At 44.4% G+C, this 12,392-nt stretch overlaps 1 protein-coding gene across 2 annotated transcripts in view; it reads right to left on the bottom strand.

Annotated features, from left to right (window-relative positions):
- Positions 1 to 5,994: 5,994 nt before the first annotated feature.
- LOC138453166 (E3 ubiquitin-protein ligase TRIM17-like) overlaps positions 5,995 to 12,392 on the bottom strand; it is a 121,022-nt gene continuing 114,624 nt past the window's right edge. Inside the window, exons 6-7 of one of the 2 annotated variants that reach the window (XM_069605752.1) lie at positions 10,546 to 10,566; positions 5,995 to 8,339 (exon numbers count right to left, since the gene is read on the bottom strand). In XM_069605752.1, the coding sequence (XP_069461853.1) occupies positions 7,930 to 8,339; positions 10,546 to 10,566 (431 nt within the window). In that variant the 3' untranslated portion in view covers positions 5,995 to 7,929. The remainder of the gene's footprint in view (positions 8,340 to 10,545; positions 10,567 to 12,392) is intronic. The other variant, XM_069605753.1, reaches the window with a different exon arrangement.

Below are 12,392 nucleotides of genomic sequence, written 5' to 3'. Positions count from 1 at the left end.
CAAGCTGTGCATACAACTCCCTAAGGTGGTTTCCAACGGTTTCTGTTAAACGACAAACATTGTTTTGTAGATGGGACACATATGCTGTTTCTGCTTGCAGAGTCCATTGCAATTCCCCCAGGAACATGAGCAGGGGCAGAGAAGCACAGGCTGGGCTCTTTTGCAGGTCTCGATACTTGCAAATGGGAAGAAACCAACAACACAACAAACAGTTCTGTAATGCCATGTCCAAGTATTCCAATGCCAACCCAAAAGAAATAAGACGCTAGCAATGGAGAAGAATACAGTACAGATCCCCCATTTCAAACCCTTGCAAAGCCCATACTGTTGAAAAGGGAGGAAAATTCACTGGTTTAGATTGCATATGGGGAAAAGAAGTGAAGGAGCCATAATATACAGCACAGAGACAAACCCCCCTCAATAATTATGGCTTTGTTGTTTCTCTTGCCTTGTCCTTCAAGTGACGGGAGGCGGGGGGAATTCTCCTTCTTCAGCTATTTGCTCTCCATTCAGAGATCGGGGTCATTAACAGAGCAAGTTTTGTACATGCTGTGTTCATACTTGTCCGTCTAGTAGGAAGAAAGCTTAATGTTGTTGCAATTTTACAAAAGCTGCTGCTATTAGCCATCGAGCTTTAGGGGAGGAGGGTTCAACGAGAAGAGCAACCTCTCAAGGGCAAGGGTACAATTGTAGGAAACTGTGCCAACAATTCTGTTTTACAGTGACACTGGAAATATTCAGCATTATATGGAAATATATGACAATATACTGAATGTTTAATAATAGTGAAACTAGGAAGGACTTGGCATTTTCCCAGATACATTGATACATACATGAACTGGTACTGTGTAGACAGGCAATATATTGTGACATGAATTATGACATGTTTAGTGTGGGCTACTGCCACCTATAATCCTGAACTATTGTATTGGAGTACAGATATTGAGAACTGTTACATGAGGAGGAACGCAAAGCTTGCAGGTGTTGTTTGGTTTTTTATGCACTCATTGACTGCCCATGGCCATGCTAATCCCCACGTCCATTCCCACCCAGTCCCTGTCCCTCCCCGGACATAATTCACGCCCCTGCCCGTCCAAAACACCACCTAATGGGAACTCTTTGAGCTTGCTTTAATCGAGCCTCGCCATCTAACGTTGCACTCGAAGTGCCTGCCAGTGTTTACTTAGCAGTCTTCTGGGAGTTGATGACTTTAGTTTGAGCTATAAAGGTGCTGCTACTGTAATAAAAATTGCAGCCAGGTCTGCCTTCAGCCACTCGATTTATAAGCCCAACGCGTGCCCTTTCCTGAAGTCCAGTAAAAAAAAAACAAGCATTGGTTTTGGCTTGTCTATAAGTATTAAGCATTTGCCAGGCACTGATATTAGATGCCCAGGTGCTTGCACCATTTTGCACGTGCTACCATCTATGGGCAGTTAATGCCACTATGGCAGTGCCTGGCAACTGCCTTTCCCACAAAAGTCCAAATTGTTGGCATTGCCAACCTTGTTTAAATGTCTAGATTATACACATTCACTTGATTTAAGCTTTGTGTTTAAATCTGTGTAAAAAACATTCAGAATTATACAATCTTGTTGACCAGTACATTATACAGGACCCAGAAGTAAAGGTAACAGTGTCGATGGTTATTGGGCGGTAGAATCGAACTACCATCAGCCACCTGGTCAATTGTTCAGGTGTGCGTCCTACGCAAGAGCTCACCAGTGCAAATGATTTGAATTACATAACCCTGAATGCCTTTGGTTTTGAAAGCGGTATGTAAGTGTAGTGCCCACGGCACTAATTCAACTGCTTCAGTGGTTCAGGTGTTGCATGTAATCTAAAAGGAACACATTGGGCCTCATTACGAGGAGGGTGGTAAGGGGTTAACAGCGCTGGTAAAGGTGCCAGAGCCGTTAACCCCGTACCACCCTATTACGAGGTCCCCTCGCGGGACCCGCTCTGGACGTTTGCGGGTCCCACGATGGGACAAGCATGATAACAACGGGCCTGTTGTTAGCATGCTCCCCATTTCCATTGAGCCCTATGGGGGCTCAAATGGGAATGGGGATGGTCCAGGTCTGGGTTCCCTGAATGGGGAAATACCGGGCCCTCCAAAGTCGGAATGGCCCGGTATTTCCCCATTCAGGGACCACGGACCTGGACCAGAGTTTAGAGGCAGCCATGCCCTTATTAAGGGCATGGCTGCCTCCAAACTCGTAATGAGGCCCATTGGATTCACATTGACTGAAATGGAGCCCTTTGGGACCTGTAAAATATGCCTGTGTGAAAAAACATTTTGGATAACAAAAATACTCAAATGACCTTGTGAAATACTGTCTGATATACGGTGGCGCCAGTAAATTGACAGCAACAAAAATAAAACTCTGCGTCTACAGTGCAATTAGAGAAATAATATTAGTGGGCAGATCAAACCCTGATCACCAGATGATCGAGGGCTTCACCACAATTGATGGTGACAGTTCACTAAGGGGTTCATCATGAGAGAGTGAGAAAGAGAGTGAGAGTGAAAGAGAGTGAGAGAGTGAAAGAGAAAGTGAAAGAGAGTGAGAGAGTGAAAGAGAGTGAGTGTGAGAGAGTGAGAGAGTGAGAGAGTGATCCAGTAGGCTTGGCCGTACGGGTCATGTGTAGGAGATGAATTGGGGCCAAATCGATCCAAGATATGCTTTTGAGGTGGCGGATCACGCTGTTTAAAGAGAAAGGTATGCATACCCCAAAATAGGTGGCTGACCAAAAGCACAAGGTGCCCTCCTTAATGCAGCGGATGCTGAATCACATGTCCCACACTGTATGTGCACTAAAGGAGGCTATCTAAGACCACAAGGGGTGCATGTGATATTTTAGAAGAACAGCGTTCATAGAAAGTGTCCCATAGAGGAAGATTCCAAGGAGTGTCTGCTAGATCTGGGAGGACAAAGCTCACACGCCTTGCACCACAGAGGAGAAGGCCATGGAGCATAAGGTGTGTATGTGATAGGTCTGGGAACATTGATCTCACATGGTAGGTCTCAGACAGGGCACTACTCTTGCACACATCCTGTGCATCATCTTGTGTTTTTGTGCCAGAGTCTCACACTTTGTTTTCCGCATGTGAGGAAACTTCGATGCGCTCCTTCAGATCCCGTTTTTCACCGCTTTGCCCATTTGCGCAAATAGGGGGGCTTTTCTGGGCATTTTAAAGCGCAATCCCAAATTCAAAAACAGGATGTACTTTTAAATGCACAGAAATCAGGGTCATCTCCTTGTGCCTTTTGAAACGGGCACAGGTAGAGAGGTGGAAATCATGATAGAATTATTTTTGACACTGTTTAAAAGGCTGCTGTCACACTTGAATTTCCTTTGCCCCAAAGAATGCAAATTCTATTTGTTTTCAAGCATTTCACAGAGATGGGCCCTTTGACAGCAAATCTTGGTGAATTAAGCTTGCTGCAACCACAAGGTTGCTAGGAGCCTGTCACAAAGGAGGGTGCTCCTGACACTAATTTATGCAAGAGGGCTAGACAACGCATCTTTGTGCTACTGGCCAGGCTACCCTGAATATTGCAGGTCACCTTTGAGAATAAGAGGTCCTTTGCATTTCAGCAATGAGTGCAAATGAAAAAAAACAAAAAAACAAAAAAATAAAACCGCAACCGCCATGCTTTTTTTTGATTTGCACTGCTTTTTGAGAATCTTGCCCCAATGCCAATGGAGGAAGCCAATGAGCGTAACAAGGTATGTGAGTGTAAGAGCTGGTACTTCAAAACTCGTACAATGAGTGTTTCTAGAGAACACATTTTGTGTGACATGGATAGGAGAACTGTGTTCACACTGTAAAACCTGGCTCTTGGCTGCATTCAGAATACGGATGTTATGGAAAGTCTAGCTGAAATCCTGGATGGACTGGGAAACCCTTCGGAAAGGATTTCCTGAGGGTTCCGGCTTCATGCTGGGAATCCAAATCCAACGGGCTGATGTGGGGAAACCTGCTGAAACAATGTTTACGCGTTAATCTACACGTTCTGGGTAATGAAGGAGATTGCCTGTGGCTTGCTTAGGAACTTGTGTGAATGCTTATTTCTGATTATGCATTGCAAATGTAGATATTTTTCTATCGTATGTGTCGGATAATTTTCTCCCTTCACACTGCCATGGCCCCTAATAGAGGGAGCATCCACATACGACACCTATTTGTTCTCAATGGTGCTTCTTACATACTAGGCCAGGGATCAGCAAACTGCGACTCCCCAAACAGTTTGGACTTCTGCTCCCATGATCCCTCACCACTAACTAAGCTGCTTAGGGATGATCGAGTTGTATTCCAATACCTCTAGGCAGACAAAAGTTGCAGACCAATGTGCTAGCCAAGGGAGCAATTTCAGTCAAATAATACCATCCTTCTATGTAAAAAAACTGTGAGCCACACAAAAGGAAATGTTTGGATTGTCATCCTACATACCATAGCGACATAACAGCTCCGGCTTACCTATTATGTAATTAAGCAATAGGCCCCGACCAGGGGGTGGGGGGCATTACCACTTCAGGTAATGTCCTGGGGCCCGTAGTTAACGAAGGTCTGGGGCATTACCTGAAGTGGTAATGGCCCCCCTGCGAGGGGCCTATTGCTATTAGTACCCGGCACTAAGAGCATTTTTCTTTTGGAACAGACCATATGTTTTCTTCAAAAAAATGTCCGCCGGGGAAGGGAGACCAAAGTCTGTTTTCCCTTTCCATGGTGGCCATTGAAAATTAATGTAAAAAGGTAAACAAACAAAATGGCCACCGTGGAAAGGGAAAAAGGACTACAAGTAGTCCGTTCTTCCTTTCCTTGGTGGCCATTCAAAAAATAGGGAAAAATGTACACACAAAAAAATGGGCGCCATGGAAAGGAGAGAAGGGACTAGATGTAGCCCCTTCTTCCTTTCCATGACGGCCTGTCGCGGATCGGACACGCTGGGGACAGATGTGTTCCCAGTGCGTCCACTCCTGAAATGGACAAAAAAGAAGGTAAGTGGGGTTGGGAGGGCGGTGAGGGGATTTTTTGCATTGTGGTGGGGGGATGGAACTACACTTTCCTCGATCTTCGGCGGGGGAAGATGGCAGCCTCCAGCCATGTGGCGGCTCGGAGCAGGGATTATACATTATACAATACAGTATAATGTATGATCCAGATGATACCTAGGTTGTTCGCCTCATCAATTAGGTTAGGGAATCTTTCAAAAGCTTCATAATGGCACAGGACAGCTGGATGGGGAAGAATGTCCTCAAAATAAACTCATCAAAACAGAATGTCTTGCCACCTGCCATCTGAAGATTAAGTACGACTCACTATGACCAATCCAGTCTGGCTGCTGCCCAACCCTAACTAACACAGTGAAACATCTGGGAGTTGTGGATAAGGAATTATGTGGTCCCTCTGGCCATCTTTGTATGCATAACAGGCTCATTCACTACCTTGATAAACTCAATGGATTCTAGGCTGTGATTGTGCTGGTGGTCTCCTCCTGGATTATACAAATAGAATATACCTGGGAGCTCAAAGGTTCATGAACACTAGAATGAAGAGACACGCCACAGAGAGCCCACATAACCAGTCATGAATCACCTCATTTGCTGTGGATATGCACATCCATGTGAAGGTTATGTGTATGTCTCACTGCATACTATGGACAGAGAAAACCTATGTTCAATCCCCTGGCACAGGATCAGCCAGCAAAACAGCTGGGTTCTCCATCACCCTTTCAATGAACAGTGCCATGAGTCTAAAGGACCAGGTCAGGAGGTCGCTTATTCTCCTTCCTTGTCCTCACTTTACAGAACCAACTACCAGGTCACATCCCGACTATATATAATCAGCTAACATTTAGAAAACATTTGAAGAGTTGGTTATTCCAAAAGACATAGATATCTCCTAGCGCCAAGAGGCCAGGTGTGATGAATGAGCAGTCTACAAACAAATCTGTAATATTAAATCTGAAAAATCATGGACAACCGATGTTCAGTCTTCTAGAAAACAAGTAATTTAATGTTTTATTTGTAATATAATTATTTGGGAAAATGTGTACTGTACATTTTTCAATGTTGTAAAGTATGTACATTTCTGAAGACGTAGAGACTGCAAACAAAGTATTTATACAAATAGACAAGAATTCTTCAAATTGAATTGAATTGATAGGTAATTTATATCGCGCTCATACACAGGTGTTTCAGAGTGCGACAAGGCGAGGGAGGGTAACAAGGGAGAACAGTAACACCGATCCTACTAGACCCAGTGACATTGAGAACGCACAGGTGCACGGGAGAGGGAAAAAGGTGAAAAGTGCATGGAAGGGGGAGAAGTGGAAAGTGCAGAGCAAAGGAATACAGATAAATAATAAATAAATAATAACAGGCAACAAACAGTAGTAGTGCAGCCAACAGGTGGCAAGTGCTAGGTTTGAGGAACAGACAGGGTGAGTCTGCTAAGTGCAGAGAAAAAAGGGGGGACTGTATGGTTACAGATACAGGCCCCAGTGCAAGGATTTGCCAGGAGGCAGTGCAGGTGGGTGGCAAGGTGAGCAGGTACCTGGGCCCGGGAGTCAGAAGGTAGGCCAGGTGCACTTTGCCAAGAGAGCAGATCAGCAGGGGATAGGAGGGGTGAAGGCAGAAGCAAAGTGGAAAGTATAGAGGTGCTTCCAGTAAAGGAGATCATTTTCCTCACGTTTCAGAGTGGCAGGGAGGCCGTTCCAGATGGAGGCCCCAGCCAAGGCCCCAGTCGAGGACAACAATCCTAAGGGAGTTAGCGGTTGAGGAACAAAGAGCTCGAGAGGGAAGGTATTTACAAAGGGACAGCTAAAGGTATAATGGACACAGGCTCCATAAAGCCTTTTGGATAATGAAAAGGATTTTGAATTTAATCTTTACAGCCACTGGGAGCCAGTGGAGAGAGCTCAGGGCTGGAGAGATACAATCCCAGGACTTGTGCCAAGGACAAGTCTTGCAGTCCTGTTCTGGATAAGTTGCAAAGGGCCGAGAGTACAAGCAGGTAGATTTAAAAAGTGGCTGTTACAATAGTCCAACCTAGAGCGAACCAGGGCTTGAGAGACAGTGAGCTTCTGGAGGAAGGAGAGGAAAGGCAGAATACCTCTGAGGAGGTACTGTAGGAAGTTTGACTTTTTAGAGATGTCAGAGATGTGGGCAGAGAAGGAAAGTGTGGAGTCAAAGATGACGAGGTTCTTAGCCTAGCAGGTAGGGGTGGGAGGATGGTAAAGGGAGGTCGGCCAAAGAGTGAGAGGAAAGGAGGGTGATGGTGTGCCGGTGAGGAAGATCTCCGTCTTGCAGGCATTCAGGCCGAGATCGTTGGCGGCACACCAATCCTGAATGGCAGATAGGCAATCAGAAATAAGAGAAGGAGAGGCGGTGGCAGAGGGAAGCCTGAAAATGAGTTGAGTGTTGTCAGTTTAGCACTGAAAGTGGGAGCAGAAAATGTGATGCGATGAGCGAGAGTTGCCAGGTATTGGTTAAAAAGCCAGGGTGAGAGATTAGAACCCCTGGGGAACACCACAGGTAGACAGGGAGATAGATGAAAGGAAGGACCCAAGTTGCACTTGATACGGTCGATCAGAGAGGAAAGAGGTCAGCCAGGCCAGAGCCTGATCGGTGATACCCAGGTTGTCATGGAGACAGTTGAGCAGGATGGTATGGTTGAAAGGTTTATTAGTTTTATTTGGGCCATCATAATTTGATTTTGTACAGAAGTCTTCTTCTGAAAATCCAATATCACTGATGTATTTATGAACTGAGATAATCTGATTATTTTTTTAAGCTTCTATACTATATTTTTTTCCATACATTCTAGTTAACACGTGTTACCAACTTTGATTGGAGCATCAAACAGTAGGTGTATGTTACCTTCTGGTCACAACATTGATGAGGGACTCTGGGAAGCAGCACCTACAGTACCTTTTCGAAGTGGCAGAATACATCTAGAGATTCCTTTTGGGCCTCTACGTAATGCATTTCAATACCAACATAGTAAATGCGAGAAAGATACAACCCATTAGAAGCCTTGAAAATAATCTTATTGTTTGAATAGTTAATTTGAAACTCAGTTAAAGGTGAATGGCTTCGTTGCACCGCCTTAATGCAATCTCGATTTGTTGTTAGACTTAAGTACTTATTGTTGTAGTCCATGATTTCAACAATTCCAGGGTTCTTGAAGCACATATAGAAGCGGCAGGTGTTGTTTCTTTCTGTTTGACCTTTGACTCCATCAGAGGTTGAACTCCAGTACATACCATTGTCCATCTTGAAGAAGACTGCTGTACGACTATTTACACAGACCTTTAGCAGAAAGTTGTAATCTAAGAATTAGAAATTGAAAAAGAGAACCACCATATCGATCAGTCTATCAGACACGTTTTTTTTGCCGAAAGTACACATTTCCATACATTCACATACATGTGGCTAAAACATTTAGCCAATATGACCTGAGGAAGACGGCCATTACTGGTCGGGTAATGCCCCCGGGGCCACAGTTAGAAGCCTGAGGGAAGCGATGACTTTAGTACCCTGGAACGTCATACCGGGGCACTAATTGCAATTTTTCTCGAGTCCAGAAACAGCGCTACAACTGTTTCTGGACTCGAGAAAAAAAAAGAAAACAAATGGCCGCTGGGGATCGGGAGAAGGGACTACAAATAGTCCCTTCTCCCTTTCCATGGCGGATATTCCGTTTAATAGAAGTAAAAAAAAAATGCCTGCCATGGAAAGGGAGAAGGGACTACGTGTAGTCCCTTCTCCGTTTCCATGGCGACCAGTCATGGAAGGAACCCCAGAGCCGCGGCAGTGAAGCAGAGGCTTCAGAGCCTTCTCGGCAAGGTAAGGCCGGGCGAGGGCAAATGAGCTTGCTTGTAACAAGCTCATTGACTCTCACAGGGTACTAATGAATAATTATCCACACACCATTCAGCACCTAATGCAACATTTTCAAAAAATACTTGTTTCAACATAGAAGATGTGAAAAGTAAAATTGTTTCAGAAGGTTAAAATTGCAAGCAGCAATGAGTGACATTTGCATAGAGAATTTAGGACTAGAAAACATTTGTCAGAGCTCCTGCGATAGCCTGGATTGACCGATTCAATTTTGCCAGTATAAAGAATAGGCCACGCAGGTTGTGGACTGTAGAACTGCCTGAATAGAGCCAACCTACTCTGGGTTTATTAGAGTCAGCATATGGGGCCTCGGTCTGTTGACAACGGTTTTAGATAAAAACAAACATTTTAACAACTGTACTGTTTAATGACAATAGTTTGCATGAGGCACAAAGCTGAGGTGCTTTTAAAGAACATCGCCACATTCTACAAAATAGAAAATACCATACGCATCTTAAAAAGTTCTCTGCGGACCCTAAAACCCTGCCAAGCAGTAGCCTCTCCCCATACTCTCCTGATCTAATGTTCGCGAATGTGCAGTTTTCAACACGATAACCAGTTACCTGGAGGTGAACCGGTTTAGCAACCTATTCCAATTTTGGTTCCATAACTGACACTCGTCCACACCCCAAACCTTCTCACTAATGTTCATCACTCGAAACTGTCCTCAATGCTCATCCTTCTAGATTTCTCTGTGGCTAAGACAATGTCGACCAACTCCCTCTCCTCCAAACCTTATTCAACTTTGGTATCCGTGATGCTGCACTTGTATGGATTGTCTCCTACTTGTCAGAATGTTCCTTCTCTTTCTCATGAAACATGATTGTCTCTAATCCCAGACCTATTCCAGTAGGAGACCCCCAGGAATCGGTGCTTAGACCTTTACACCTACTTGTGGGGAATTGCCATCTGGCAATGGTGTAGGGGCCCCATTTTTTGTTTTTATTAAATAATAAAATGTTGCACTTAATTCCATCTCTGAAAGGAAAACCTGCTGACCAAATTCCCCTTTCATAAGCTCCATGGAAAATAATAGTGTGTACTGCATTTAAGATATCCGCCCCTGTTCCAAAAACTGCATAACTCTGAGGATCCTGTCCTATGGGAAGTGATATCAGCCGGGTCATTTCATTGTCTCCAATCAAAACCTCAGCTTGCCAATACATGAATAATCACATGCACATAGTCTGATCCAGGATTGTAAATGGTGCTCAATTTCATCCCCATATACGTTCCTCTTCTCCTATGTGACTGATTTCGCTCCATGAACTGCCATTCAATGTGTGACCACAGGTGTGTTGTGACACTGTGCTGTTACTGTGGGTAATCCCAGGAGAGGCATGTACCCTTGCTGTGATCCATTGTTACCCTGATGGTTTATGTCACCTTCTTGATATTTAGTGTGACTCCAAGGTGAGTTTCAGGAAGCTGCCCGGGTGTGTTTAGAGTGAAGTATTTCTGAATATGTATCATGTAAACACTCATATATATATATATACATATATATATACACACACACACACACACACACACACACACCACCACCACCACCACCACCACCACCACCAATGAGGCAACCAGCTGGAAAGCCAAGTATTTGAAATAAAGATATTCATAAACATTGATCCAACTTACCCAGTTGTTCAGTAAATGTTTCTGTGTTAAAGAAAAACAATGATGCATTAGAGCTCACATCGTTTTACTACCAAATGATACATTCAATATAAGATTGATTAAAACTGCAGGTGAATTCCCCTACCCTCCAAACTCAACCCGTTCTATCTGGCCCCCAACCTCCCACAATCCAGGACTAATGCTTCTTGATTGTACCCCAACGGGAGGCGCACATATGTCACGCTCACACGCTCTGATCTGCATTTTCTCAGGACACACCAGAGGGCTGCAGAAATTGTATTGAAAATTCCAAGACCATTTGTTCTGGAACTTGATAAAACAGTTAATGATATGGGGCAGATCAGTTGATTCCAATGTAAATAAAAAAGGCCAATACAGGTAATCACCCTGACCCATTTCCCGGCATTCTCTCCCCACTTCTTGGTGACTTCTTCCTCGTTGCTTCATTTCATATTTTCCTTATTGAGCTGTTATTTCCTTACCTCTGTTTTATGATCATATACCTTGATTGACAGGCCAGACCCTTGCCCGGGCTAGTCCAATACACAAACGGCAATATCCAAGCCACTTGGGCCCAGTGATAATTTCATAGCTGAATCGTCCGATACCTGCTTCCACCCTCTCCTGCTAGTGACACTCAAGCTCGAGACACATTTCCTAGTGTACACCGTCCTGCCCAATCACTTCTTCTAATCATCAGCCCCAGCAGGTCTGACTATGCGGTACAAATCCTCGCCCCATTTGGCCTTTTCCTATCTCCCTTCAGAGAAGATGTCCGCACATAACAAGGTATACGTAAGCATGTGCCGTGCCAATATCAAGTCATGGTCCACCACTCGGACCATTGCGTTATCACCACAACAACTGGGTACTCAGCATATATCATACACCGCAATAGCTCATCTACACATAAGAAGTGTGAGTAAAGAAACTCATTGAAGCACCCCGTTCTCCTACCAGTCAAGTTGACTGCATGAATGAGGTAAGAAGATGCAAGAAAGAGAGTGTGAAAGACAGAGTCGAGAAGGATGGTGCAGTAGGGTACGCATGAAAAGAAAAACAACTCCTGCCCCCTATATGTGGTTCTTCCTACCATCAGCGTTCAGACTTTCCAATCAATTCTAAACGCCACTGTCAGGATTGTTCTTTAACTGTGATAGTCCACTCAGATCACCCCTAAAATCTTTATTTGGTGCATTTAATATGGCTTCTTGTCTCCTTTCGGTTCCTATTACACTACCTCTGCATGGTCTTTAAAGCATTTCATCAACTAGCCCCATCCTCCTAGTCCTCATCAAACCAGATCAACCCACTTGCCTGCAGAACCACTTCATTTGGTCCCCTAAGAATACCTGGCGCCCCCTTTCGAATCTAGTCTTGTTCACGTATTCCCCCCAAAGAGTGGATCTCTCTGCCCTCTACCATCAGATTAGTTGCTGCCATGAACAGCTTCAAATACATGCTTACAATAGGTCTCTCCTTAGCCTTTTCCACAACAGCATCAGACAACCCCACCATCTTGTGTCTCTTCCCCTATTTACATGAATGTGTGGAATTGCATTGTTCTCTTTGTAGCACTTCTAAGATTCTTGACAGCATTTTTGACAAAAGCCCTAAAGAAAATTCAACAAACTTACAAATACAAGGAGAGCAGGGATATTGATACAACAAGCAGAAGAGCTGGAGGCCAGCCACAGACGATAGGCGCCTCTTGCCTCTAACAATGTCATTAATTCCACATTTAATTCATTTAAAGCGTATATAAACACACTCACATAGCAGTGATGCCTCTTCAGAGTGTTAGGAGAACCAGGAAGTGTCCAAAAAGCCTGGGAGGAAGTGCTCTA

The sequence above is a fragment of the Ambystoma mexicanum genome, chromosome 4p, assembly GCF_040938575.1.
Source record: "Ambystoma mexicanum isolate Mex_15411 chromosome 4p, UKY_AmexF1_1, whole genome shotgun sequence".
NCBI lineage: Eukaryota > Metazoa > Chordata > Amphibia > Caudata > Ambystomatidae > Ambystoma > Ambystoma mexicanum.
This window is presented reverse-complemented; position numbering and strand designations above follow the sequence as displayed.